This window comes from Python bivittatus, unplaced genomic scaffold (assembly GCF_059951505.1).
Source record: "Python bivittatus isolate LINGU-HERP-01145 unplaced genomic scaffold, Pbiv_v1 ctg000020_np1212, whole genome shotgun sequence".
NCBI lineage: Eukaryota > Metazoa > Chordata > Lepidosauria > Squamata > Pythonidae > Python > Python bivittatus.
Window position 1 is genome coordinate 68,797,212 of NW_028277030.1, and position 27,439 is coordinate 68,824,650.

The 27,439-nt window shown below is 35.7% G+C and overlaps 1 protein-coding gene and 1 pseudogene across 4 annotated transcripts in view; both read right to left on the reverse strand.

Moving 5' to 3' along the window:
- Window positions 1-2,048: 2,048 nt before the first annotated feature.
- Window positions 2,049-27,439, reverse strand: part of EPB41L2 (erythrocyte membrane protein band 4.1 like 2) — a 103,964-nt gene continuing 78,573 nt past the window's right edge. The window contains exons 13-21 of one of the 4 annotated variants that reach the window (XM_007422028.4): window positions 23,001-23,063; window positions 20,591-20,737; window positions 13,798-13,851; window positions 13,032-13,571; window positions 11,667-11,789; window positions 10,533-10,625; window positions 8,891-8,971; window positions 5,516-5,621; window positions 2,049-3,456 (exon numbers count right to left, since the gene is read on the reverse strand). In XM_007422028.4, the coding sequence (XP_007422090.1) occupies window positions 5,517-5,621; window positions 8,891-8,971; window positions 10,533-10,625; window positions 11,667-11,789; window positions 13,032-13,571; window positions 13,798-13,851; window positions 20,591-20,737; window positions 23,001-23,063 (1,206 nt within the window). In that variant the 3' untranslated portion in view covers window positions 2,049-3,456; window position 5,516. The remainder of the gene's footprint in view (window positions 3,457-5,515; window positions 5,622-8,890; window positions 8,972-10,532; window positions 10,626-11,666; window positions 11,790-13,031; window positions 13,572-13,797; window positions 13,852-20,590; window positions 20,738-23,000; window positions 23,064-27,439) is intronic. The other 3 variants (XM_007422029.4, XM_088140760.1, XM_007422031.4) reach the window with 3 other exon arrangements.
- LOC148217080 (uncharacterized) lies at window positions 23,300-27,431 on the reverse strand (annotated as a pseudogene).

Below are 27,439 nucleotides of genomic sequence, written 5' to 3' on the forward strand. Positions count from 1 at the left end.
AAGTGAGGCAATAGACCAACAGTTAAACAGAAAACACTAGATGTAGCTGAAGCTGAAACAATTAAACTGTAGGAAGAGAAGCAATTGAAGTGCTAACAATTCTGTGTTAACAAATAAGAAGGAAGACTGTGTACTGAAATTGGAAAAGAACAGTATATGTACCTATACTGAAGGTGACAGATATAAGATATAATGTACAAATTACCAAACCATTGTACTAACCCTTCATGCAAACAAAGTTCTGCTTAAGATCTTACTAAGGAATAGAGCCATACCTGGAGAAAAAAATGACAAATAAATGGGTAGGTTCCAGAAAAGGCAAAGGGGCACAGGATCAAATAGCTAACATTAAATGGATAATGGAGGGAGCAAAACAATTTAAAAAGATTTAGTTTTGCTTTATTGATTATAGCAAGTTGTTGTTGTTGTTGTTGTTGTTATGATGATGATGATGATGATGATGTAGGTCATGCCAGAATGTGAAAGTAAGGCTAACAGACATTTGGTTATTGTTTTGAGGAGTCTTTACAATGAGCAAGAAGCTACTGTTAAGAACTGAGTCTGGAGAAATAGAGTGGTTCAGAATAGCGTAGGGATTAAGACAAGGATGCATACTGTCCCTGTATTCTTACTGATTATAAGAATGGCAGAACTGAAAGCTGGAATCAAATTTGGAGGTTAGACCCTAATGAGATATGCAGAGTAAATTATTTTGTTAGCTGAAATAAAAATAAAAAATAAAAAAGATTCAGAACAGCTCATTGTGAAAATAAAAATGGGAAATGAAAAATCTGGGTTAATGTTAAATAGCAAGAGAAAAAGTAATGTCAACCAGCATGCTTAGTGAACCCACACTGAAGAAGTGAAGATAGTAGATACTTATGTTTTCTTGTGCTCAATAAAAATGGGGAGTATGAAGCATTAAAATGAGATTAATCCTAGTGAAGAAGGCAATGACAAACTTAAACAAGGTAATGAAGGCTAAGGTCATTGCTATGACAACAAAAATCAGAATAATTAAAGCAATGGCTTTTCCAGTAGCAATGTATGTCTGTTGAGAAAAGGAAATAAGATAGATGCTTTTAAATTATGGATTTTAGAGTCTGTTAGTCAGTTACTAACAGACCCATGGACTGGGAGAATCAATCAATATTTCCAGGATGAAATCAAAACTATTTCCTTGAGGGGATTATCAGCAAGCAGAAACATACTTTGGTCATGTGATATGAGCAGAAGATAGATTAGAAAAAAATGACTATCTTTTGCAAAGTATTCTTTGAGGGAAGCATAAAAAAGGGAAGAAAATAGGTAAGATTGATGGAAGGGACCAAGAATGTTATTGGAATGTCACTGAAAGAGCTGTGGATCATTGCTGAGGACAGGTTGAGATGATCGGCAGTCACAAGGTCTGGCTCAAGAATCTGTAACTCATGAACAAGCTGTGTTCTTTCATTACTCCACTGTTTGAATTTGTATTCTTAAAAGCCTTACAATTGTCCCCACTTAAATCTGAATTGATGTAGCCCACTTGTTTTAATGAACTAATAAATTCTACACAGTTCTTCCTTAGTCACCAATTATGTTATTTATAAAAATAGGACCTTCCATGGTACAAATCTAACACTAACTGTAAACCATTAAGATTTTCAACAGATCAATTGCATCTTTGGGAACTGAGAATGGAAATCAGAGGTAGAGCTGACTATCATCAGCACACTAGTGACATTTTGGCCCAAATCTTCAGTTTCATATAACTGCTGAAAAACATGAGAGCCACAAAAGAACTTTATAGAATCCAATAGATCAATGGCCACAGAGTGGGCCACAAGTCCCTTTCCCCACTCTCTGAGAGTGATCCTCCAAGAACCAGAAGAATCTTTTCTCTATTTATTAGAAGGGAGAAAAGCAAAGCACTTTAGATAACATGTATTTAAATAAATAAGAATACGTCCCTAACAATTTTTTCAATCTCTACACAATATAAAGGTTAAGCCATGCTGATAGGTTTACATTATTTTTTTAATGTCAAATACAAAAGCAGTGAAACATTTAGAGAATAAAGAAACTTTATTTTATAACAGTATTATGGAAGCAAAATATCACTTAATACAACTTCAAGCTGCTATAAATTTAATATGGCATCTTAACTATACAGTACATACGGTGAACAATAGAGAAAAATAGATATAGTTAACAGGTTTTCATAGAGACCTCCTCAGTAGCAAGCACCATTGATAATGGGCCTAGGCCATACCCTTGGTTCCTTATAGTCCTCAAAACCTGTTCCTATTATTAGGCAAACTACTTAAAAACAATAACTGCTCAACAGATGTGTCAGTTATAACATGAGTTAATGAGTTTTTATTAGGGTTGCGCAGCACTTAACATTCAAAGGCAAAAAGGCACTTCAAAGAGCCCAAGAGACCTTCCGTAGTACCTGACTGCAACTGCTAAAGTGAAACATGTCTATTCCTGGGATTGCAGAGACAATCCCATGGAAAAAATGAGTTTTGTTTAAGGAATTGCAGAGAGATGCTGCATGTGCTCGCTCCCACTGTGTGCTCTGAAGCTCTTTCTGCATTTGAATCCCAAGCACTGCACAGTCCTGTTTCTTATGTAATGCAAGCTTTCAGCAGATGCAATTATTTAATGAAAGTGTTTGACATTTAGCATAGTAAGAGAAAAGCATTAAAGTTTTAAGCTGCCTAAATTTGCTGGAAGGGAAGAGAGCAAATTCCTTCCAACTCTGGAATGTTGCAGACCACAGATCTCTTTGAAGAAACTGGTTGAGGATAGCGAAGTGCAAAAAGGCTACTTGAACAGTGCTCAGTCAGTAGAAATATTTTTATAACTAACTCATTTTTATATGATACCAGCACCAGTTCCCTCAAAAAAGCAGGAGACCCTCAGAACAAACAGAAAATGTTTATATAGGAATCTATATAAAATCCATAAAAGTTTTCAATTTACTATCCCTGCCAAGCTCTAAGAAAAAATTGTATTTTTTAATAAAAAGAATATTTTTCTTGTATTGTTTGATATTTACCTGAAAAAGTAAAATTATTCCAGTAAGAGTCTTTGAGACATTTTGAAAAGGCTATACCTAAATTAGGCAGGGTATCTTTTCCCTGCATATTAAAACTTTCAAGTAAACAGTGTTTTCTAAATATTTTTGTTTACTTTCATGCAATCAAGAAATCAGTTATACAAAAATAGCAGGGAATTGTGCAAAAAAAAACACAACAACCTCTAAACCTCATTAAAAAATCCAAGAATGTTAAGAATTGGTTATAAAAACAAGACATACATGAGAAAAGGTAAGATTTGGTGTTGGCAATTCAGTCTAGAGATGTTTGGTCCCTGTGGTGAGGCTTGGTGAATTCAGTGAAAGAATGGTGGGGATACCAACTTGGAATGATTTAAGTTCTTCATAGTCTCAAAGCATTCTTCATAAATCTAAAGAAGCAAGCAATTTAATGTAATTCTTAATGTTATTATAAACCTTAAAGTATATTAAAAAGATTTTTACCAAATTGACTCTTTTCCTTTTCAGAAACATTTTTCCTTTTTGAGGCCCAATGCTACATTTTTCTGATAAATTCCAGGCTCTATGACTAACTGGTCACATCCAACCACCATTAAGCTGGAGATGGACAGAACCTGCTACTTCATTCTGTAATTATAAACAGCAAGATTAAACTTAGATTTTAGAACCTGAAGACCCAACTATGGTTGAAAATCCTTATATATCTTTAGATAAACATAACTCCCATTTATGGAAATAACACCAGTTATTGGAGCAAGGCTAATTTGCTTCTTACTGTCATTACCAATATAACACTGGATAGGAGAGTATATGATATAAAAATTAAAATCTCCTCTGTCTAAGTATATTTCTTAAGTTAGAAATGCCTAGTTGTATCCTTGTCTTAAAAGAGACTGCAGAAACTAATAAAGTCAGGTATCTGGATAACTTTGGAAATGGTGTCAGCAGACTCAATTTCTAACCATTTAGGCCACAGATTGTTTTGAAATCTGTGGGTCTCTCAAGACATTGTCATTATATTGATCCAAAATTCTAAGGGTGGAAATATAACTGATACTTCCCTGAGACCCAGATCTAGTTGTGAATTCAAGACAGGTACCAAGAGCTTTTTACTACTTAATTTATGATAAAGTAATTCATCTGGAGAGAGCACAAGAGAGAATGCTTGGCCTCCATTATGCAGAAATTTGGTAATAAAATGTTTTGTGTTATCTGTACATTAAATTCAAGGGTTGCAATTTAGAAACCACAATTAGGGTTAGCATAAAGCTCCACATTTCCATCAAGATCACTGATGACTGCTGGAATATACTGCTCTTATAAGCAGCTTGTGGATAGCCACAATTTGATATGTCAAAGTATTTGAAAATCCATATTGTTATTAATTCATCTAAAGCATTTATGTGTCACTTAAAAAAGGCTTATTACTGAATAACGGGGCAACTTCCTTACCACATTTTGGATTTTTTTTTAAAAAAAATTGAATATCGGGGGGGGGGAGCCAAAATTTTATCTTTAAGGGAATGTAAAACATCTATTTTCCTGGGTTTTTTTAAACTGCAAATGAATGAAGTATCTCCACATAAAAAGCAACATTTACATTTGTGGTTTTGTCACCGTATTTCAGTGGCATAACCTAGGGGCTGCAAAAGAGCTCATCATGTAAGTGATCAGATACTTAATTTACCTTCTCCTGAATAAGAGCAGTTGCCCTCTGCTAAGTTCATAAGCTGTGTGACAAATAGCCATCCATAGGAAAACCTGCCCAGTTATTATTAAAAGAGCCTTCTCCTGTGTGGCTTTCACACTATGGAAGATGCTTTCTTAGGAGCTGTCTTCTTTAGAAAGTTGGTAAAAACATGTCTCTTTCACCAGACTTTTAATTGTTAATTATTTCAATGATTATTTTAAGTGGATTAATTTTATGTTTTCTACTCTGTATTTTCTTTGTTGCCTTGAAAGTTGGAATAAACAGAAAAGTGGGGTATAAATTCAATAATACAGATATAAAACTTTAATGGACAGTACGCTGTCCATTAAATCTTCCTGCATCAGGAAGACAACAAATACTGTATATTGGAACAGGAGATTGTTTTAGATTTTCATGTACAAATATTTAACATACCACCAGGTGGCATCAAATATTTTGTCAGTATTCTCATCAGACAGTTGAGAATCCTTTTTGCCATTTCTCCATGTTTTGACACTACAAACTGCCTTCATTTCCTTTCCTTTTTTGTTCCTGTACTCTTGTTTCCTCAACCTACCTTTAAAAAACCAAAATGGGAGAATAAAATCATTACAGAACCAGAGAGGATCCATTTACCTGCCATCAGGAATATTCAAAGCCAGGTTTTCATGTGATTGGTATCAATAATCAGCACTTCTAAGGCCATACTGAAGAAAATCCCATACAATTAACTATTATATCGAATACTGTTATATATGTTATGGGTTGAAGATTCTTACCTTAAAGGTCTTCTTCTTCAAGTTCACTTTCCTTATGCACCACTACTCTTGTTACAGACATGTCAGGGTGCTGCTCTTTGGCTTCCTTAATGGCTTGTGCCAGTGCCTGCAATGTCAGGAAAAATGGACTAACTCTGGGAATTAAAATTAACAGTGGATTTAATGCGTAATGGCTAGCAAGGCTCCTAACACTAATCTTCCTGGAAGGAAAACTGGACAAATAAAATATACTTTTCCCTAGTAACTTTGTATGTTCTAAGCTGTGTACTATACTGAGGTACAGGTAATCCTCACTTAACAATGGTAATTGGGACTGGAATTTAAAGTGCAATGTCATGTGACTGCATCACTTAGCAATGTCAATCCCGGCAATTCCTGTTGCCCTTGTTAAGCGAAAATTGTGAGTTATTAAGTGAGGATCTCATGACTGTGACCTGTGACATCCTGCCAGCTACCCACAAGCAAAGTCAATGGGGAAGCCAACTGGAAGTTGCAAGTCCCGGGCAGCTTGCAAGCAGGCAGGAGGGCAGGTGAGTACTATGGAGTGAGGCGATGGGGTGCTGCAGCGAATGTGTGCAGGCTGGGGAGGGATTGCTGCAATGCCGCATGAGTGCATGCGGGCTGGGGAGGGGGTGCTGTGGCGCCACACAAGTACATGCAGGCTGGGGAGGGGGTGCTGCAGTGCGAGCACACTACAGAGTACAAGTTCCCTAGGAGAAAAAGCAGTGGGAGCAATTTGCAACCTTCCTTGCCACTTCCCCAGTGATTTTGCTTGTGGGAAGACAGCAGGGAAGATCGCAAATGGCGATCAGGTGACCACAGAAGTGGTGCAATGGACAGAACTTCTATGTAATGGAATGTATCTATGAGGAGGAAAGTGATGTGGGAGATCAAGGCTAGCAGGAAGGAGGGGGTACATTCCAGCAGGGGAAAGGAGACAAAAGACAACACAGTCTGCAGGGGGAGCATGAGAAGAGAAAGAGATTTGGGATAGCCACTCCCTAGAATCTCCCAGGGTATATCCACTAGTTGCTGTAGTATAGATTTAGTCTGGCAAGATTCTGTCTATAAGTGTAAGCAAATAAAGGAACTGTACTTGACTGGACCATTTCATCGTTGTTCTTGGGCTGGGCCTGACATTCGAGGACCAGTGGTAAGTACTACTCATTCAGTGCCATCACAACTTCAAACAGTCGATGAATGAGCACTCGTTAACCGATGACTACCTGTCTTTTATTTATTCATTAGATTCTTAAATACATAACTCAGCAATGAGCAATCCATACAAAAACAATATTTTAAAAAAGTAACCAATCTAAATAGTCCAATACAAGAAAAAAAATAACCAAGCAATACATAACATTGGGCTCCCTTAACATCCTGGCCCTAATACTTGGGGGAAAAGTCAGGTTTTAACAGTTTTCTGGAAGGCCAAGAGGGTTGGGGCCATCTCAATCTCAGCGGGGAGGCTATTCTATAGGGCAGGTGCTGTGACAGAGAAGGCCCTGTTTTATAGAAGGGACCTTGAGCATGCCCAACCTGTCAGATCTGGTGAAACGGGCAGAAACCCTCAGAGACTGGCAGTCCCAAAGTAACCTGGGCCCATATATGTTGGGCTTTAAAGGTGGTAATCAGCATCTTGAATTACACCTGGAAGCATACTAGAAGCCAATGCAGTTCACTCAGCAGCGGTGCTGCACAGACAAACCAGAGTGCCCAAAACTGCATGTGCTGCCATATTCTGTACTAGTCGAAGCTTTCAAGTATTCTTTTCTTACATCTCATGTACTTCAAATATTTATAGCATATTTTTCAGTTGAGTCTCACTAAAGTATTATATTAGCAGCTATAAATACATTTACAAATTTGCTGAATGATATCAAGTAAACTATTATTAAAAGTTTATAGGAAGCTTGTCAAAGTAAGGATTCTTTTTCATGTTCTGTTTTGTAAGGTACAGAAGACCACTCAGTTGTGTATGTATATTAAAGCAATTATTTTCTTCTACTAGCTTCCAATATACCTTCTTCTAGTGCTTAGCCTATTTTTCTCTACTTGAGCTGATCTAGAATCTCATTTATTTTATTTTTTATTTATTTATATTTCAAATTTAGATACTGCCCATCTCACAAAAAGTAACTCTGGTTTCACCAGATTCATACTAATGAAATACAGTTTACCAAACAAACAAACAATGGGCACTTGGAAGAGTTAAATATTTCCCTCTTGTTCATCACTCCTACTCTACAATTTTGTTTTTTCCTTCCAATTTGTGCTAATGTGGTAACTGCAGAGTTTGGAATATGTGTTGCCAGAACGCTAGACAGTAATTTTACTCTAAAATTTTACTTGTGGATGTGGAAAAGATCAGGAAATTTACCCAAGTGATCTTCTGAAAATATAATTGGAGATAAACAAAATCAATGTTGGTTAAGCTTTTATAGATATATTGGGAAATCTCAATAGGATCTAAGCCAAAATAAATAACAATTGCTTTTTATATACAGCTATACTAAACTTCAGTTGAAAAAAAATGCAAAAACAAACCCTAAAGAACAGCATGAAGGAATATATAAACACATCTTATTTTTTCTGCCTAACGTTTCTTTAGTAGTCATATTTCAGAAGGTATGGAAATTAAAAGTATAAAGAATAAAACTGGATGTAAAAAGATTCCTATTTAAAGTTCTATCACAGACTGCAATCTCTTGAAAAATTGCTCAGTATACTACTGAATAAAAGCATCCATGTATATATATATTGAAAAAACAAATATTCATGGAGCCATACAAAGATTAGTTTCAGACCCACTGCAAGATTACTTTAGGACGTCATAATTTTATAGATTCCTAAATATGTTATACTGAAAAGAGATAAATTTAATTTTATTAAAACAAAGATCTTATTTGACCTTTTCAAACTCCCCAGCTGTACTGAGCATGTGGTGGGAAAGCTATCCCTCAGGCCTAAAGCTAAGCAGCTCTGCCATTTCATTTCAAGCTTCAAAGAGAGATTGAACTTGTCACATTCATCCAAATCTCAGATTAAATTTACTTAGAGGCTCTGATACATTACCATTAAGAAATTAAAATTAAATCCTGGTTTTATTTATTTATGAAGAGCTTAACAAGGGCAAACTATGAGTTTAATGAATATTTGTGATTCTTTTTTGTTTTGTTTTCATCCACAATAAGTCAGTCTTTTTGTAAATGAAGCACTTTGCAAATTACACATATTTTAAGTATTGTTCATTTTCTTATTAGTTCCAATTCTTATATCTTATAAATATTCTTATATCTTCCTTTCCTCCATATATAAAGAAAGAACTGCCTCATTATAGGCTAAGTATAGAAAACAGCATTAATTTTGCCTCACCTGATCATGATCAAGATCTGCATCTCCAGTGATAACAATCCGCTTTTCAATTCTGGTTTCTGACACACCACCTTTTACCGTCTACAGGATTCACAAGAAAAGGTAATTTAATTCTATGATGCTATCAATTTGCTTGACAAATATTGCAATGAAATAGAAATTCAACAGAAATCTGCCTGTGCAGAATTAGACAGAGTTATAACACACACTTAAAACAGAGTCTGAGTAGAGAGGAAAAAGTTAATGCATTCTCACTTCTAGATTAATGTTCCTGCTATCCACATTTCCATGACCCCTTATTGTATATGTATCTACTGGAACTGTTTCTGCTACAGGTGCATTTTATTGATAACTACAATCATTCATAGCCTCTCCTCAGCAAAACCTCCTCTGAATGCATCATATTAGGAAAAAAGATGGCTAGAGGAGCATTTATTTAATAATACAAGAAAGAAAATAATAGCTGGAAACAAGATTCTTACAAATATGTCTAGCTGAATAGGGGTTGGAACCATTTTAGTGTTCTACCAGCCTCCCAATCAGAAAAAACAGGATTCAAAATGCAAATTAAAATAGTTCTTGCCTTGAAAATTTAACTGGGCCAAAGTCAGCGCATCCGACCCCTCTCTGCCTTCTCTAGCCAAGTAAAAATAAGCATCATAGATGAAAGGATAAAGATAGGCTTTTGCTTCCATTCCAGCAACTAGTGGCTGCTATGTGATTGCTGGCTTCGTTTGATTCATATCTTTCTCAACGGGGGAGGAGGAATTATTTTCAGAGGTGAGCTTGAAAGGGAAAGAAACCCTTTCTGAGAAGGAAAGCCATAAAGGAGGGGGCCTAGGGATAGATTTGGCTCTTCAGCAAGATTCTGTTCCCTGAGCTTGGGTTAGACAAGAATTAAAAGTGTTCTCCTATCAATTGCCCGGTTTTTATTAATTGTTTGGAAACTAACATTTTCTAGAAAGCCCACAAACAAGAAGATACTGGGGGAAGAAAAATTAATCTACTCTACATTTAAGATGGTCAACAAAGTCCCACTGTTGCAGAACCTTAGAATGCTCTTCTGCGAACTTCTTGATTGGCTCCAACTTTTACAGAATTCATTTTTATCAACTGCTCTGTTGTTCATTAAATATTATTTCACTTTTTATTTCTGACATAGGATATTTTTACTATTTGTTTTTGTTTGTATGTTACTTTAATAATTTTATTGTGCAATGCCTTGAAGTATTTGCTGAAATACTAAAAAAGGAAAAGCATTAGCAAGAGCTATGCTTTTCAGCATAGAGTAGCACACAAAAGCACAAAAAACGTTATGAAGCTAGTATTCATATATGAGAAGCCAGCTAAAAAAGCCATCATAGTAAGCAAAAATTCTGATGTACATGAATAGGCTTGATTACTTTGGCTTCATCCTTATCCTCTTAATGGCATATCTAAAGCAACTTCTATAGCTTATTTAGATGGACATGCAAATATGGTTTCCAACTTTGTTTAGTTAGGGAAAAGAACAAGGACCTTTATGAACTGCTGAGTTGCTCACATAGCAGGATGAATATAAACCAGAATTATAAAGCTCAAAGACTCAGAAAGTGGCTCAGTTACAAAAGCTTCACATTCTAAATTATTCCTTTTCTCTTACCTTAGTAATATGTGTGGTTGTGGTAGCAGAGACAGATTCCGATGTGATCGTCTGTGCACTCAACAGCATACCAGCATCACCAGCGTCATCAAACTACATAGTCAAGAAGAGCATAGAGTCAATTCTGATTAAGAATGAAATAAAAACATAAATTCATGATTTTTTTAAGCAGAAGCAACCTTGTAAGAAATCAAATATTGTCTCTCATCAACTACATTATTGACTGCATTGTACTCAAGCACTGTGTTTGCTATGTCCTGACTATGAAAGCAGTGCCATTCCTTCTTGGTTTGTGACCTGACTAGTAAACAGTATGATCTTCTGACTGAAAAATGTCCAATTCCAGTCCCTTTCAGTTTGTTGATGCCTAAGATGTCAGTGTGTAGTTGATTCATTTCATCTTTTATTGTGTTGAGCTTTCCTGTGTTCATGCTTGTTCTATTCCATGATCCCACTGTAATGCTCTCTTTGCAAGGAAGATTTTCTTTCCTGTTAGGCAAAATCAGTGACTAGATGTCCCAAAGACTTTAATCTAGCAGTGTCATAAACACCGTAAGTACTCCAAAATACCATAAGAATACATTCCTGGCATATACCCTGGGCATTCTTCACTCATGCTTCCCAGGAACACCCCACCACCACCATCACAATGAGGGAGCATAGCAGGAACTTGAGGGGGGATGATTCTTTAGAAGAGATCAATTTCTTAAAGAACAGAACAATATTTTCTTGTGCTGAGGACATATGAAGAGGTAGGCTCTTGTAGCGGGCAATCTGACATTAGAAACCTAAAGACAGGCTTATAGACAAGGCAGTAACTTATTCGCACACTGCAAATGTACTAGGCATCCTGATTTGTCTAAATCGGCTAATGCATAGTATATAGGAGAAATCAGTAATTGTGATGCACATTATCACTCTATTATTACCTATACAGGACCAGAAGCAATATTTCTCTCAATAACCATTTGGGAAATATATGAAAGGAAAGCCACTGTTGTGGTCATGATTTGCTTGTAACTTCCAAGAGGCATCTGACTGGCATTTTTCATATCTTCTTAAATACTTATTATTTTTATTTAGATAGGCAACATGATCCCTTTCATTAAACTTAGCTATTTTAAATATCTGTACCTGAGGAGATTCATAGGTGATCGTTTTAGTCTCTGTCTGAACAATTGGAACTTCTTTGGTGGATATTTCAGTTCTTTGTGAGGCCTCTGAAATCGTCACCATCTCAGTTTTAATAAGTGGAGGCTAGTGTTCAGGAAATACAGAAGACTGACTTTAATAGTCATGAAACAGCAAAGTATACAGTATGTAGATTACAGTCAAGCTTGATGTGAAAAAATAATGGTTATTGTAAAGATACTCCTCAATTTTCTAAAGTCAAATCTTAACAGGAGGCACACAATCCTGGCATGCAATATCATCAATAACCTACCCAACAAAGCATTTTCAAACCATATTAGTAGATGTTCTGTCCTACATAAAAAAATCTGTTAACAGATAAATAATGTTAACAGATTAACAACAACAAAAAAGATATCCTTCAAATATGTAGCTCCTAAATATCTGAAACAGCTACAAAGAACAGAACTAAATCAGGCGTTATTTGACTTTTTAATATACCAGTGATGCCTGGCCAGGTATGGTCAAATAAAATCTACTTTTATAAATTCACAAGATGACAGTTATGAATCTGTACAGATTCCAGAGCACAGCATATTGCTTAATGCCTGCCCCTCCATATACCCAAATCTAGCTGATTGGCACTATTGTTTTTTGACAAGATTGCTCACTAAATATATCACACGAGATAGGATACTTTAAATTATGTTTTACTTCCCATCATTCACTCTAATTAGACTGCATATTTTGGACTCCGAAAACTTTAATTTACCATTTACCATAATATATTAATGTCTTTACAGGTCTGCCTATACGATATAAAACAATGACAACAGCAGATGCAAAGGCTTTTGGCAAACAGCAATAAATCTGATAATGAATATATCCAAAGGTGCTTTATGAAGCACAAACATCCATCTATGAGTGTAGTGACATTGTGCCAAGTTCTAGACAGTAATTTCATATAATATGCAAGTTTTAAACTTTTACAAATATTTTACAAAATCCTGTCTTTTAAGAAGTAAATTGCATGTTAAACATACTGGCTTTTTTTACCACATGCATTAGAAAGTTTCATATTGGGTCATGAAATTCCAATCAACTAAATGCTAGAAGACTCAAACAAAGTAACACATGCAAACAGAAGAGGAACATGAGAAACTTAAAGAAGAAAAAAGAAAAAAAGAAGATGATATAATCCCAAATTCCTTCTTTTGAGAAGAAATTATCAAAGGCTGACTTTGACTGCCAACATTCCCCCCTCCCACAATATTTATGAAATCTGAATAAGACAGAGAAGAAGAAAGGCAGAAATATTTGACCCTATGATGAAGACACTTCCGAGTCAGTTCCTCTTCTACCATTTACCTCTGAGCAACAAATTAATTGTGGCGAAATTTCAAGGTCAATATGCGATGCTTCTCCATTTAGTTTGGGTTGATCTTCCTCCTTTTCTTCTTTTAGGCCTTCGTCATCCAATTGTCTTAACTTCCTCTTTTCTGGTGTCTTTGTGGAAGCTTCATTTGTCTGGATCAGAGTTTCAGTCAACTCCTTATGCTCAATTGCTGTTTGAATTGGACTGACTTCTTCTGAAAATTTAACATACACTTCTGCTGATGAGTTGTGTTTTTCCTCTTTGATAGTTTCATTTTCTTCCAACTCTTCTTTTATAGTATCTTGCATAATCTGCTGGTGTGGCTGATACTCTCCTACTTCATCTTCACTCTCACTACTGCTGCTATTGGATGACAGTGATGAAGAGTCTTTCTTTGATAGATGTTCCATCTTCTGACTTTCCCCACCACCAAATGGTATTTTCCCCCTGTTGGTATCGTCTGTGACTACTGTCTCTGCTATCCCAACCTCTGCCTGCTTCTTCTCCACTATGTCCAGAGTCTCATGTGAACTCTGCACAAAACAAATGGATGAGAAAAAACAAAAAGTAGAACATATGAATAAACAAAATAATGAACATAAAACTAAGTGATGGGTGGTTCAGGTCATATGAAGAGCAAAGATGATTTGCAATTGTTAAATGAAAAAAACAACAACAATAACAAACAAAGAAAAGAAGAAAGAAGATTTTGAAATGTGAAAGCTCAATGGACTATGGACTATGGCAAAATAGTAGAACCTTAATAGTCCTGCTGGTTCCAATGGAAGACTCTTCTGTTTGGAAAGTAAATTTCTGTGAAACAAAAAGCAATTGGAAGATATATAAATACAATTTTTACACTCAGCTGACACAAAGATCTGACTTTACCATTTTTCAACAGCACAGAGGGACTGACTATACATTCATACATTTATGGTGCAGTTTTGTTAGATCACAAAGAAACAAGAACACTGAAAATATAAAAGTACTTGGGCAGGTGACTCTGCCAGGGCCATATTATGGGTTATGTTAAACACCAATATAAAAACACACACTCTCTCTCCCTCGAATATTGGTAATAAAGTACCATTTCTCTCATAAATAATAATGGCCAAACCATCCAAGCTAATACTAACTGGTACAGGCTTTACTTAGTCAAATCAAAGAAATGTTCATCAGTTTCATATATGTACCTGCAGTGTTGTTTTCTAGCTAACTTGTAGGCACTTCTGAATAAGTTGCTACAACTACCAAATGATTGTATTTCACTGAAAGTAATAACACTTCCTAAGTCATTATAATGTAAGAACTGTAGAGCTAATGCAGCTCTGAAGAAATGTGAAAATTGTCCATACTTTATCAGGTGAAGGAGTTCAATTAATAATGGAAGATAAAGCAGTATTACTAGAACATAGTAATGGTTTCCTGCTTCAAAGAAACTGACATTAGATGTTAACATTTAGCATCTTTTATGACCTATGCCATAGGTCCTATGGTATAGACAAATTAGTTAATAGAATTTAAAAGCTAAATGATGTAGAAATATGAACAAGGAAGCAAATAGCACCTTTTTGTTCAATTAAGCCTAGCACAGCATCTGTGACATGATGGGGAATTTTGGTTTTAACAAGTATAAAGGGTTGATGTAGTTGAAGTTGACAGATGTTTTCAAATACACATGATGTGTGTGTGTGTTTATACAGACACACACAAATAGTAGAAAGAACTTTTGTTTTTTTAAGATCTATTCCCAAGAAACATACAGATTTATGGTGAAATAATTTTACCTTATTATTTTTGCAATAAAAAACATTTTGCATTTAATATTTCATTAGCTATTGAATTTTTTTTTTTAAAAAAAACAGGGAATCAATAATGTAAATGCCTGTAGTGTAGTCATCTATTCTCAATCCATTTAGGGAGGTAACTCTGAAGTAGCATTGATGGGAAAAGCCCACCATGCAAATGTTTTCAGCATATTTCAGTTCCCATTGAACAGTTAGGCTTTTAAAAATATATTTCAGCTTATACAGTATATTTTTTAAAAAATGACTGGCCACTGAATTTATTGGACATAAACATTTATATGACATGTCAAAAGTCACCCACCCACAACTCTATGGCTTTGGTTTGGGAAAAGGAAATGTGTAAGAGCACCTCAGGTAATGGCTGAGAGATGGATGAGGCATAGAGTTTTTCAGAAGGTACATTATCTTTCCCAACTGCGCCCTCTGCTGTCCACGAGAAAGCTGAAGTGAAGGCAGATTTCACGCTAGTGGAAAACCCCTCTTTACTAAATAAAATGGATGCTATCTCCTCTTCTAGGCTCTAGACAAGTTAGAAAATGGAAATCAACAAATTAACACCAGAAGACAGAAGTGATCTAGAAGAAAAAAGAAACAGGGAAAAAAGGGAAAGATCATGCAAGAAGAGAAACAAACACATAGAAAGAATAGTATATTTAAATGTGTATTCTTAAAGATAGAAATTGTTTTACTTCTATGACAAAAATATATTATTGAAGTTAATTCAATATTTGCCATTGCATATAATGGTCTGTCTTCTATTTTTAAAACTACAGATTTCAAACTACAATACTCTGACATGGCCATTAAAACTTGGTCACATTTTCAATTTTCTTCCCTCTACATGTTGGCTGAATTTGCTTAATAAATATTTCACTTTCCTTGGGATATTAATACTAAAAGTAAGAGTAGGTTCAACAATGAATGTGAATAATAAACCTGCACAATCAATATGAACCAAATGATTTTATTCTGCTTAATCCTGTGGTTTTATTTAAACTTGCACATTATGAGCAAAACAGTAAAGTAATACCTGGATATGGAAGATGGACAGTAAAGCTAGAATGGATTTGTAACACAAACTATAATACAAGTAAAGTTGACCTAATTTTAAGTTTTGATTGTCTTTTTAAATTTTTTAAAAATCAAATGATTTGCACGTATAAAAAAACAAGCTAGGTCAAATAGGAGGACTTATCAAACAATTTTAGTCTATTTCAAAGTACAGCAAAAAGTATCTTAATATACTTAATATATATTATTATACTTAATATACTTAATATACTCGATATTCCTTGAAAGGAATAATAAAAGCTTTTTTAAGGGGCAAACCCACAACAATTCTCTTTAAAAAATATATATTGTTCCATTTATTTCAGCGGTTCGAGTCCAGCCTTCGCGTTAGCAGGGTGAGCTCCTGTTTCCTCCCCAGTTCCTGTCAACCCAACAGTTTGAAAACTCACGTGAGTAGATAAATGGGTACTCTCACTCCGGTGGGAGGAAAAATGCTGGCGGTGCCTTGCAAAAAGGAGTCGGGAGCAGTTGCCGGTAAGTGCGAAAAACCCCGTGCACCCGAAAAGGGTGCGAAGCAACGGAAACCCCGCCTCCTGTGCTCGCCAGCTGGGCTCTGCCCTAGGAAGGAGGCTCTGGCAAACCACTTCAGAAACAATTGCCTTGAAAACTGCAAAGGACTCGTCCAAGCAGTCACTGCAGAGTCGGTAACGACTGAGCGCAGAAAAAAAAAAACTTCATTTTTTTCTTAAGGCTGCAAAAGTTCTACATCTACATTTATTGATTAAACTTGCCAAACACCACGATTTCTCAGTGTGTTTAATACTAATATGTTTAAAGTATATCTTGATCAGGAGTATCCTACACAGCCTCTAAAGTTGCTCTAACAGGTTATTGTAAACTTTTCTTTTACTGCAAAGATCCTGTGCTTTCAAATGTGTTAAATAAAAGCAATATGCAATGGTTACTGATGTTTCCTCACTTTAATATGTTCTGTATCTGTGGGTGTGGGTGTGTGCATGCATGCATGCAAGCACTCACACACTCTTTATAGCAATAATAAAATACAAGAATAAGATTTATCAGTTATGTTATATAGCATAAGAAACTGCACTAGTAACTTTACACAACTGCATATAACATTCATGTGCACAGAGTAAAAGACAAGAAGAAAAGAGTGAATTAAAGGTAGAGCCTTCAGCTTGTAAACTTTATAGATTTTAGGTGAACTAAGTTAATCTGTCTGTATATGATGTATTTTAATACTATATCAATTCTAGCCTACATGAATGAAAATGTGTACAAAGGCTACCAGTACCACAGTTATCTCATTAAATGGGTACAATTAAATAAGCGACTACAACAACACTACAATTATATTCACTTTCTGCTCGGTAATTTGGTGTATCTATTGGTACTGGATGAAGAAATATAGCACATTACTGATAAGGAAATCCAGATTCCTGGAAATTATATAAATAATATTTGCAAAATTATTCAATCACATATGCTGTGCTAGACAATAGCGGACGAAAATGCTGTTGAAAATACCCCCTCACCAAAGATAGTTCATTAGGGGCTCTGAGTTTGGGGAAAGAAGAGTGCTCTTCAAACTTAAAAGAACTGCCCCTGTACTTGGGATAGCCTGTTCAGTTGGAAGATCTACTTTGGAAATTGCTATTTGGTAGAGAAAAAAGACAGAAATTAAACAATTAAGTAAAGTAGTAACAAAACAGATAACAGAGTCCAAAGTGCGTGGAAGTATAGGAACAAAGGATAAGGTTCTAGACAGCCTCATTTGCCATTCTTTTGTGCTCTTTTGTCAACCTGTGGATCCTTTAAGTCCATTCTTATTCCACTGAAGGCAGATTCCCTTTCCTCCTTGTTTACATCCATTGTGGGAATTTTGCATTTTTTTCCGCCAAATCAAAGAAAGGAACAGGGAAGAAGAGAGTCAAATAGCTTTACAAAGCATCAACACAAGAGGTGGAATACTTCTTAGAAACATAGGCACTGAAATGTATGGAACTTTTGTACTCAGATCCCACAGTAATTTCATGCAAGAATGTCCAGTATAATGCTGCCACACCATTAAAAAATAAAGTGTCTTATGAACTAGCTAAAAAGCTTGTATGCTGTCTTGCATGAGAAGCTACAGTCAGGTCCAGAAATATTGGGACGTCGACACAATTCTAACATCTTTGGCTCTATACACCACCACAATGGATTTGGAATGAAACAAACACAATGTGCGTTAACTGCAGACTGTCAGCTTTAATCTGAGGGTATGTACATCCAACTCAGGTGAATGGTGTAGGAATTACAACAGTTTGCATATGTGCCTCCCACTTGGTAAGGGACCAAAAGTAATGGGACAGAATAATAATCATACATCAAACTTTCCCTTTTTAATACTTGGTTGCAAATCCGTTGCAGTCAATCACAGCCTGAAGTCTGGAACGCACAGACATCACCAGATGCTGGGTTTCATCCCTGGTGATGCTCTGCCAGGCCTCTACTGCAACTGTCTTCAGTTCCTGCTTGTTCTTGGGGCATTTTCCCTTCAGTTTTGTCTTCAGCAAGTGAAATGCATGCTCAATGGGATTCAGGTCAGGTGATTGACTTGGCCATTGCATAACATTCCACTTCTGTCCCTTCAAAAACTCGTTGGTTGCTTTTGCAGTATGCTTTGGGTCATTGTCCATCTGTACTGTGAAGCGCCATCCAATGAGTTCCGCAGCATTTGGCTGAATGTGAGCAGATAATATTGCCCGAAACACTGCAGAATTCATCCTGCTGCTTTTGTCAGCAGTCACATCATCAATAAATACAAGAGAACCAGTTCCATTGGCAGCCATACATGCCCATGCCATGACACTACCACCACCACGCTTCACTGATGAGGTGGTATGCTTAGGATCATGAGCAGTTCCTTTCCTTCTCCATACTCTTCTCTTCCATCACTCTGGTACAAGTTGATCTTGGTCTCATCTGTCCATAGGATGTTGTTCCAGAACTGTGAAGGCTTTTTTAGATGTCGTTTGGCAAACTCTAATCTGGCCTTCCTGTTTTTGAGGCTCACCAATGGTTTACATCTTGTGGTGAACCCTCTGTATTCACTCTGGTGATGTCTTCTTTTGATTGTTGACTTTGACACACATACACCTACCTCCTGGAGAGTGTTCTTGATCTGGCCAACTGTTGTGAAGGGTGTTTTCTTCACCAGGGAACAAATTCTTCGGTCATCCACCACAGTTGTTTTCCGTTGTCTCCCGGGTCTTTTGGTGTTGCTGAGCTCACCGGTGTGTTCCTTCTTTTTGAGAATGTTCCAAACAGTTGTTTTGGCCACGCCTAATGTTCTTGCTATCTCTCTGATGGGTTTGTTTTGTTTCTTCAGCCTAATGATGGCTTGCTTCACTGATAGTGACAGCTCTTTGGATCTCATCTTGAGAGTTGACAGCAACAGATTCCACATGCAAATAGCACACTTGAAATGAACTCTGGGCCTTTTATCTGCACATTGTAATTGGGGTACTGAGGGGATATCACACACCTGGCCATGGAACAGCTGAGAAGCCAATTGTCCCATTACTTTTGGTCCCTTACCAAGTGGGAGGCACATATGCAAACTGTTGTAATTCCTACACCGTTCACCTGAGTTGGATGTACATACCCTCAAATTAAAGCTGACAGTCTGCAGTTAACGCACATTGTGTTTGTTTCATTCCAAATCCATTGTGGTGGTGTATAGAGCCAAAGATGTTAGAATTGTGTCGATGTCTCAATATTTCTGGACCTGACTGTATATGCTACTTTTCCTAGAATATTCAAGATATGTCTAGTAGTCTCATTATGTATAGGATATCTTTTATACTATATAAATACATTAAACTTATTTTATGTATCTATAATGTGGCACTAATAGAGGTTATAGAAAAATGATGAAAAACTCTAAGTCTCCTAATGCATACATATAATGAAGTTCTGGTCAAATCTAGAGGATAACCCCAGAATCAGTAATTTCAGGACTGCCGTGTTCATACAGATTAACATTGTGTTAGAAAAGTACTATGAAAAATATATGGCCCAATATTCAAATTCCATATATCGGTATTCAGATTGGTAGCAACCAATCTCTAAATGCCAATTTATTAAAGGGATACATTTGTTTGTGAAAGTACCTCTCTAAGTTGGTATCTTTATTTCTCCACAAAATTGTTAACTATGATACCTAATTGAATAGTGAAGCTATTATACTAAAGTTCCATGGACACCTTTAATGCTATTATGTTTCAGGATACTCTTCTAATATTATAAATCCCTGATGCTTTGACTACATTGCATCCTTCAGCAATCTTAGGGACATTAGTTTGTGAGATGGATAAAAAATGCTGTAAATGATGCTTCTTTCTTACTTTCTTTTGTCTGATAGACTGCTTCCTCTGTCATTTACTGTATACAGTGAGCCAACAAAGCCACTTAAGAATTTTGAATGAATAAGATTAGAACTGCACTGTCAAATGTTACTCTAATGAGGTATGACTCTAAAATGGGTAATATCTTCAACTCTGGTTTCCTTACTAATTGTGAACAGAAAGCAAAATATGCACACAAAGTTAATAAGTATTAGCTGCAAATAAATCTCACATTAGCAGTGAAGAGACAGTTCCTATTTTTCTTATTAATATGAAATAAGACATATTATGGAACGCTGACAAGGGTCTTTAATGACATACCCCTTGTGCCTGTAGAGTTAGAGGTGTGATACGCCGTTTTTCCCATTCATTGGGGCGTGGCTCAGGAGTGGATTCCATAAAATTGCGCTTGAGTTCACTAATGCTAGCCTGATGCTTCAGTAATTCATCCTGAGTCTTATCCAGCTCCTACCAATGTGTAATGTAAAAAGAGCAGGGTAACATACAACAAAGGCAATTAAAAAAAAAAAAAACACCATGAAAAGTGCCTAGTGTTTGAAAATATTAGAGCAGTTTACCAATTAAAAAAATATTCATCTATACTTTTTTCAAGAAAATAAATACCTTGTTTTTATTTCCATTATAATGTTTAAAATCTTGCAATGATTTCAAATATTTCAAATAAACATTTGGTGTTGCTGCATTACTAACATTTTGCAAGCACATTTCAATGCTTTTATTCATTGTGATGCAGCATGATGTGCACTGACCTAAAAGGGACAGACAATGAGGTTGATGAGAAGAAACGCAGTACCTGGGCAGGTGACTGCCCGGGCCTTTATGTTACCTACTGGAATGAAATCAATTCCACAAATATGAGGAACTGATGTTCACGTAAGGTTAGGAATCCTATTATGCAACAAATGAATTGCTGCAGTGAATCTGTATATTCTAAGCTTTCTTATAAGTATTACCTTGTAATTGTAATTACCTTTGTTACAGGTATTACAATTAATCAGACTATTTGTCCATTTTTATATCAGCAAAATATACATTGTGTATTGCATACTAGGAAAGGGGCCGGGAATTAGGGTAGTTTGGCTTAATTATCAGAAGAACCAGAATACGCTCTCACTACAACAGAATCTATCAATGTATCTGCATTTATTTGCAGCCATACAGTACACTACAGAAAAAAGGAAAGTAGTTCATTTGGAGACATTTAGCCTGAAAAACCATAATCTTTCCTTGTCGACCAATGAATTTACTATGAGAAAGCAGCAAATTACAGCTACCTTTTTTAATGGAACAAAATATAGCTTAGTGAAAACAGATGACTTTGTCATCCACCTATTGAGCTTTCAGCTGAATTATTTTAATGCACAAAATAGACTTCTGCAGTTCCTTCTAAATGGTAAGTCATTGTTAATGACATATGAAAGGGGAGGGACAAAAAACTACTTCGCGACTAATTTAAAGACATCTCAAATCTTATTTGTAATACAAATGAAATAGTAAAGAATTATGCCATTGGTCTAAATGGTTAATCCAATGAAATTAAGAAGCAGAGTTCAGCTCTACTTTATACTGTCCTTGGAGCCAAGAGGATACATGGCAGAGAAGATTGAGGAAAGTAATATATTGTATGTACTAAGAAACAAGGAAAAAACAAAATCAGGATTATGCTGGGGAAGGAGGATATTAAAACAGCAAGTAGAGAAAACTTTTTCCCACAGATTTGGGGAAACTGGATGTTTTGTGTTGCTATTCTTATCAACAAAAGTCTTATTTGACAATATTCAAGTATAGCAATGTATGACAATATAAACTGTATAAACAAAAATAATTTCAAGGAACAAGTGAAATGTTAGTGGCAATCTTAAAAATGGAAATTAACTGGAATTTATTACAACTTGTATCAATACAATATTTAAAAAATAATTTGGATTAAGATTAGGCACTTTTCTTGGATTTGTTCAATGCAATGTTATGCAATAATCTCTACAATGTTTGGTAAAATTATGTCACGATATATTAAATTATCAGAAGCTGCCAGAAAGCAACAGAACATATTAGTAAGGTTATTGTAAATCTACAGGTCTACACATTATATATCTATCTGCCTATCTGAGATATCCTAAATTTAAGATTGGAAATAGCCCCATTTGGATGATACATTTTGTTTTTTTACTTACAAATTATGCTGTCAAAAGAGTCTAAATCCACATTTTCATCTTCAAAGCACTTGGCAATCAGTACTTTTTGGTATCATAAAAACTAATTTATAGTATGATAAAATTAAACTCACAATACTTTCGAAAGCATTGTATGTTGCACATAAATTATTTAGAAAGAAAACTCAGAACACAAGTTCTAACTTTAAAGCAACATTTTCTCTACTCTCATACTTCCAGTCAAGTGTAGGAAGTGGTATAATACACTGAAAATTCCAGGTGGTACCTCTATAAAGTGATAGGCATTTATAAAAAATCCTATTTCTTTTAAGTTTTAACATCTAAACGGGGCTATGTCCCATTTGCCACTGCAAAATATTTTTAACAGCTGCCAACTTAACTCATTTTATAGAATTACCAAGATAGAACATGCATGTCCAAGTTGAACATCCCCATGCATTTCATGCATTGTGCCCAGAACAGCCTGCAAGTGATTTCCCATCTCATGCAGCCTAGCAGCCCATGAGAACAAAAAGTGCTCCTTTGATTATACAGACCTCCAACATTAAATTGCTATGTCTGACATAAATATTTTCCCCATTTACTCTCAAGGAATAAATCTGTAAAATTAAAGCACACACACACACATAAAAGAGAACAGGGGGAAAAAAGCCCATGATCATCAACACAGCCAAAAAGTGCTTAAAAGTTCAATAAATAGGGCTTTGAAATTAAATACAGAAGGGCACCATGCGAACATAAACTACAGAAGCTTCAAACACTGATAATGGCAGGCAGCAACCTTCTTGTGAATTTTGTCTTCTTCCATCTCCGTCTAGGTAGTGGAATCACCCAGAGAGCAGCAAAAAAGGAGAATTAGGGGAAGCTACTGAAGCAGCAGAGTCTTTAACTGGAAATACTGCAAACAACATAGCCTATTTACAAGCATTGAATGTATTGGCTTCAGATATTACTCAATTTATTAAATTACTAGTCTTCCACCTACAGAACCATAGAAATGGCTGAAATGGAAATTCTGTCTCTCCATAGACAGAACTCTCTATTAGTGTATTTTACCCTATAACTTTAAATGAGTTTTAGAAACAGAGCAAAGTGTGAAAAAAATAAGTTTTTGAGTTTTGAATTTTCTGAGTGAGCTATTATGATACCAATACAATTAGAATAAAGTCTGCTGTCTGCGCTCAATATAATAAATTGTCTTTCAGGATTTTCCTTGTTCTATTGAAAAATGTTTAAAATTAACATAGATCATTCAAGTAACACAGCATGGTCCTTATCAAGTTGATACATAGATCTTGGTTCATATATAATGTCAAACTATGGTTAAGATTTTGTAATGAACTCCTTGCAGCTCCCCCACCCGTCATATACTTCACTGAATTATTTTATCTTTAATACAAGCTAGGTATGTGCAAATGTTTTAAATTCAAGCTACTTCAGCATGATGTAGTTTTCCAGTTTCCAACATGAAACTGATTGTTGCATTGATTTTGAAAATGTTTTGAGTGCTGGATACACTTCCAAAATGGTTAAAATAGACCATCTGCCTCTCATAATTGGGTTTTCAAGTAATTGTGAATCTGAAACATTTTGCCTACTCCTTGCACAAGCCATACGAATTACTGTTTGCAACTGGTTGGCAGTCCTTTATAGGAGGGGAAACACAAACCATCGTTCAGTTCTTTAGATGCAACTGATTTGCACTAACAAGGAGATAAGACAAGACATTATAATAAATAATAGATAAAGAATGTGACTGAAAATACACAAATGCACAGCTCACTCATATAATATCAAAGGATGGTTTGATATTAAGGATTAAATCATCCCCCCCTCCCCGCCGCACAGGAAGGAGGAGACATCTGGAAATTCTTGTTAACCCATAGCTTTTTGTATTGTAAAAATTCAGTAGTTAACCTTATTGATTTAGAGTCTGTCCTAGATAACATAGGAGAGAGAATTTAAATCCAAAGAGATGTAGAACAATTATAACCAGAAAAAATAAGAAGGTTTAATATAAAACTTCTACAATATTTTATTGTTTTCTTAGGAAATTACTGATTTTGTATGATCCATGTTGGAGAGGTTGGGGTGGGCCAATGTAAACAAAGACACTAGGGCAGAGGCAGCACAGAAAGCCATGTCCTTCTCACTTATGAAATATTATTCAAACATAATGCCAAACACAGCTAAAGACAAGTTGTCTTCAATAAGATTAGCATGTTTAACATTTGCCGATATCAAAGAGATGTATATTTATGTGCCCTCTGGTAAACACTGGATTCAACTCTAATTCTTTTTCAAAGTCAAATTTCCCTCTCCACTCCCCCAAAACCCCCAAAATATTGTTTCACATTCTGATTAACATTAAACATTAACAGTTCCAACACAGGGCCTGCTTTAAATGTACTGTATACAGAATTCAGGACTATTCTTCCAGTTCTTTTTCTGGGCCAAGCATTATATTTGACCTTTGAGTGGCATGCTAGAGGCCACACTCCAAAAAATAAAGGATTCATGATTAAAAAAACAATTTCATTAATATTTAATTAAATAAGTACATTTAATACGTTTGCTCTTCAATATGGTTAATAAGTTCTAACAACTTTTGGAAAACTCTAGAAGCCACATCTAAAGCTTTCAAAGGCCATATGCAGCATTGCTATGGTCTGACAAAAAGAAAATCAGAATTAGCCACTGAATTACTGACCTGCTGCCACCATTGAACAATTCCCCAGACTGGTTTTAAAAATGGTTTATGGACAATAGAGAATTTGCTTTAAAGTTGGTTTGTATTAGCAAACCCCACTAAGACTGTGTTCAGGTCTGTGGTTTATTGTAAGTGAAAATAAAATTTCCAGTCTCCTCCTCATAGCTACACTGGAGGAAGGGATAGCACACAAACTTGCATTGTATAAAGCCTTGTTCTAATCATAATACACAACTGCTTATTGTTACATCTGAACAAAGCCTTTTGAGTGTTTGTCAAAACTAGGCAGCTATATCTAAAAGAAAGGGGCAGAAATATCTAAAAGAAGGAGGGGAGAGAGAACACATATTAAAGGAAACCAGTTCAATTATTTCTCAAATGACTAAGGAATGCTAAATAATTTACAGAAACCTATGTCTAAAGGCCAGTTGCTTGTTTGGCAGGTTGTATGTTTCACCTCCAGGAATGCTTTGACCTAATCCATTTTGGAAGAGACATTCTGCAAGAATAGCACCTCTGTACATATGTTTGTATGGACTTGATTGGCACAAGCATGAAGCAAAGCTTCAAAGTAAGAAGAGTTTTATTTAATTCAGGGGCGTGCAATCTGAAGCCCTCCAGCATTTCTGCAATCTGGTTTTTGGCAGTGCAATTTTTCACTTGATTTGGGAGATTCTTAACATACTAGAAAACATCTTAATGTAGCTTGCGTTCTAAAACTTCTCTTTAAGAATAGGATCAAGTAGATCATACCATATATCTACTGCAGAATTTATACAATAGATGGCATTAAACAAATAGCCACCTTGGGCTCATTCTGGAAGTATGAATTACCTCTAAATGCGTGCAAGCAAAACTACACTCAAAAGACAATTAGGCAACAAAATTACACACCTTCTCTTCCTTTGCTTTGTCTGTTAGAGTAATGCCATTAAAGACACTCAGAGAAGTTGCTTTAGGCTCCAGGTTGCAATGGAACAAAAGGACAGGAAAGGACAATGTGAGTGAAAGAGGAAACTGATTAGAAAGTAGGGAGAAATAGCACAAATAATGAGAAAGGAAGGAATGAGAGAGAAGTACCAGAAAGATATTGCTGAAGACCAAGTTGGAGGAAGGAGATGCAAACCTCTGGAAACTTAGGAAATCCAACACAACTATCCTTATCAAGCCACGAGGGGAAACTAAAGAAAGCCATTTTCTCAAACTAAATAGAAAACTAGACTCAACTTCTTCATTTTCAGTAATTTTATGAGCTTCTCTGTCTATTGCAAGAGGAAGAAAATGGTTGTTTTTTTGTTTTTTGTTTTACTAAGGAATCCAATGGATTGCAAGATACTAATTGGTGAATGATTTATCTTCATTTCTGTTACATTCTGGCTTTTCAGCCAAAGGACAGTGGTTCATGCTCTGTATACAGATTTACTAAGGTTATTATGCTTTAAAATATCTAAAAGCATGTCCATTTCATGGATATCAAGTAAGTTTGAGGAATGGGATGAAAAGGAATGAATGGAAGGTGCAAACTGATGCATAAACTCATAAATACAGACTGAAGGCAGGGAGGGAGGAGAAACAAAATGGGAGGAGTATGGTAGTAGAGAAAGTCTAATCACAGATGCAGATATGACCATAATACAAATGTATATTTCTAGCAGAAGGAAAGCATGGAGGAGGGGGGAGGGAGAAATTTGTTAGTGAGAATTTTTACTCAAAAGTAGAATAAGTAGTATCATTAGATTATGAATGTATAAACATTTATACGCCCCATTTGTTATCTAATAAAACAACATACAATCCAAACATTTGGATTATACTATTTCAACCAGCTTTTTGTTATCTGTGAAGAGCAGTGTAAATGGAAACAGACATTCAAAGCTTTAGCAGAAGGGGGAGACAGGAGCAAAGGATGTGTAATGTTTCTAATTATAGATCTCAAGAAACTTCCAGTCTTTAAAATTCAGTCTCACAAACCAGGTAAATATTTAGAAATGTGAATGTTTAATCCTTAAAGCACAAACATCCACTATTCCAACAGTTACTCAGTGGCTTAGAACCCTAAGAAGTAGATCATAATCTGATCTCAAAGTATTATGCCAGTCAGCGTACCAGTCCACACCTTTTCCTATGTAGACAGGCGATAAGTCATAAAAACAGCCACAGATTTTGAAGTTACAGTATAGCTCCACTATAGCTTATGTTGCATTCTAATTTAATATTTTTCCAGAATCTATTATTTTTACAAAATTGACTGTCTTGAACAACCAT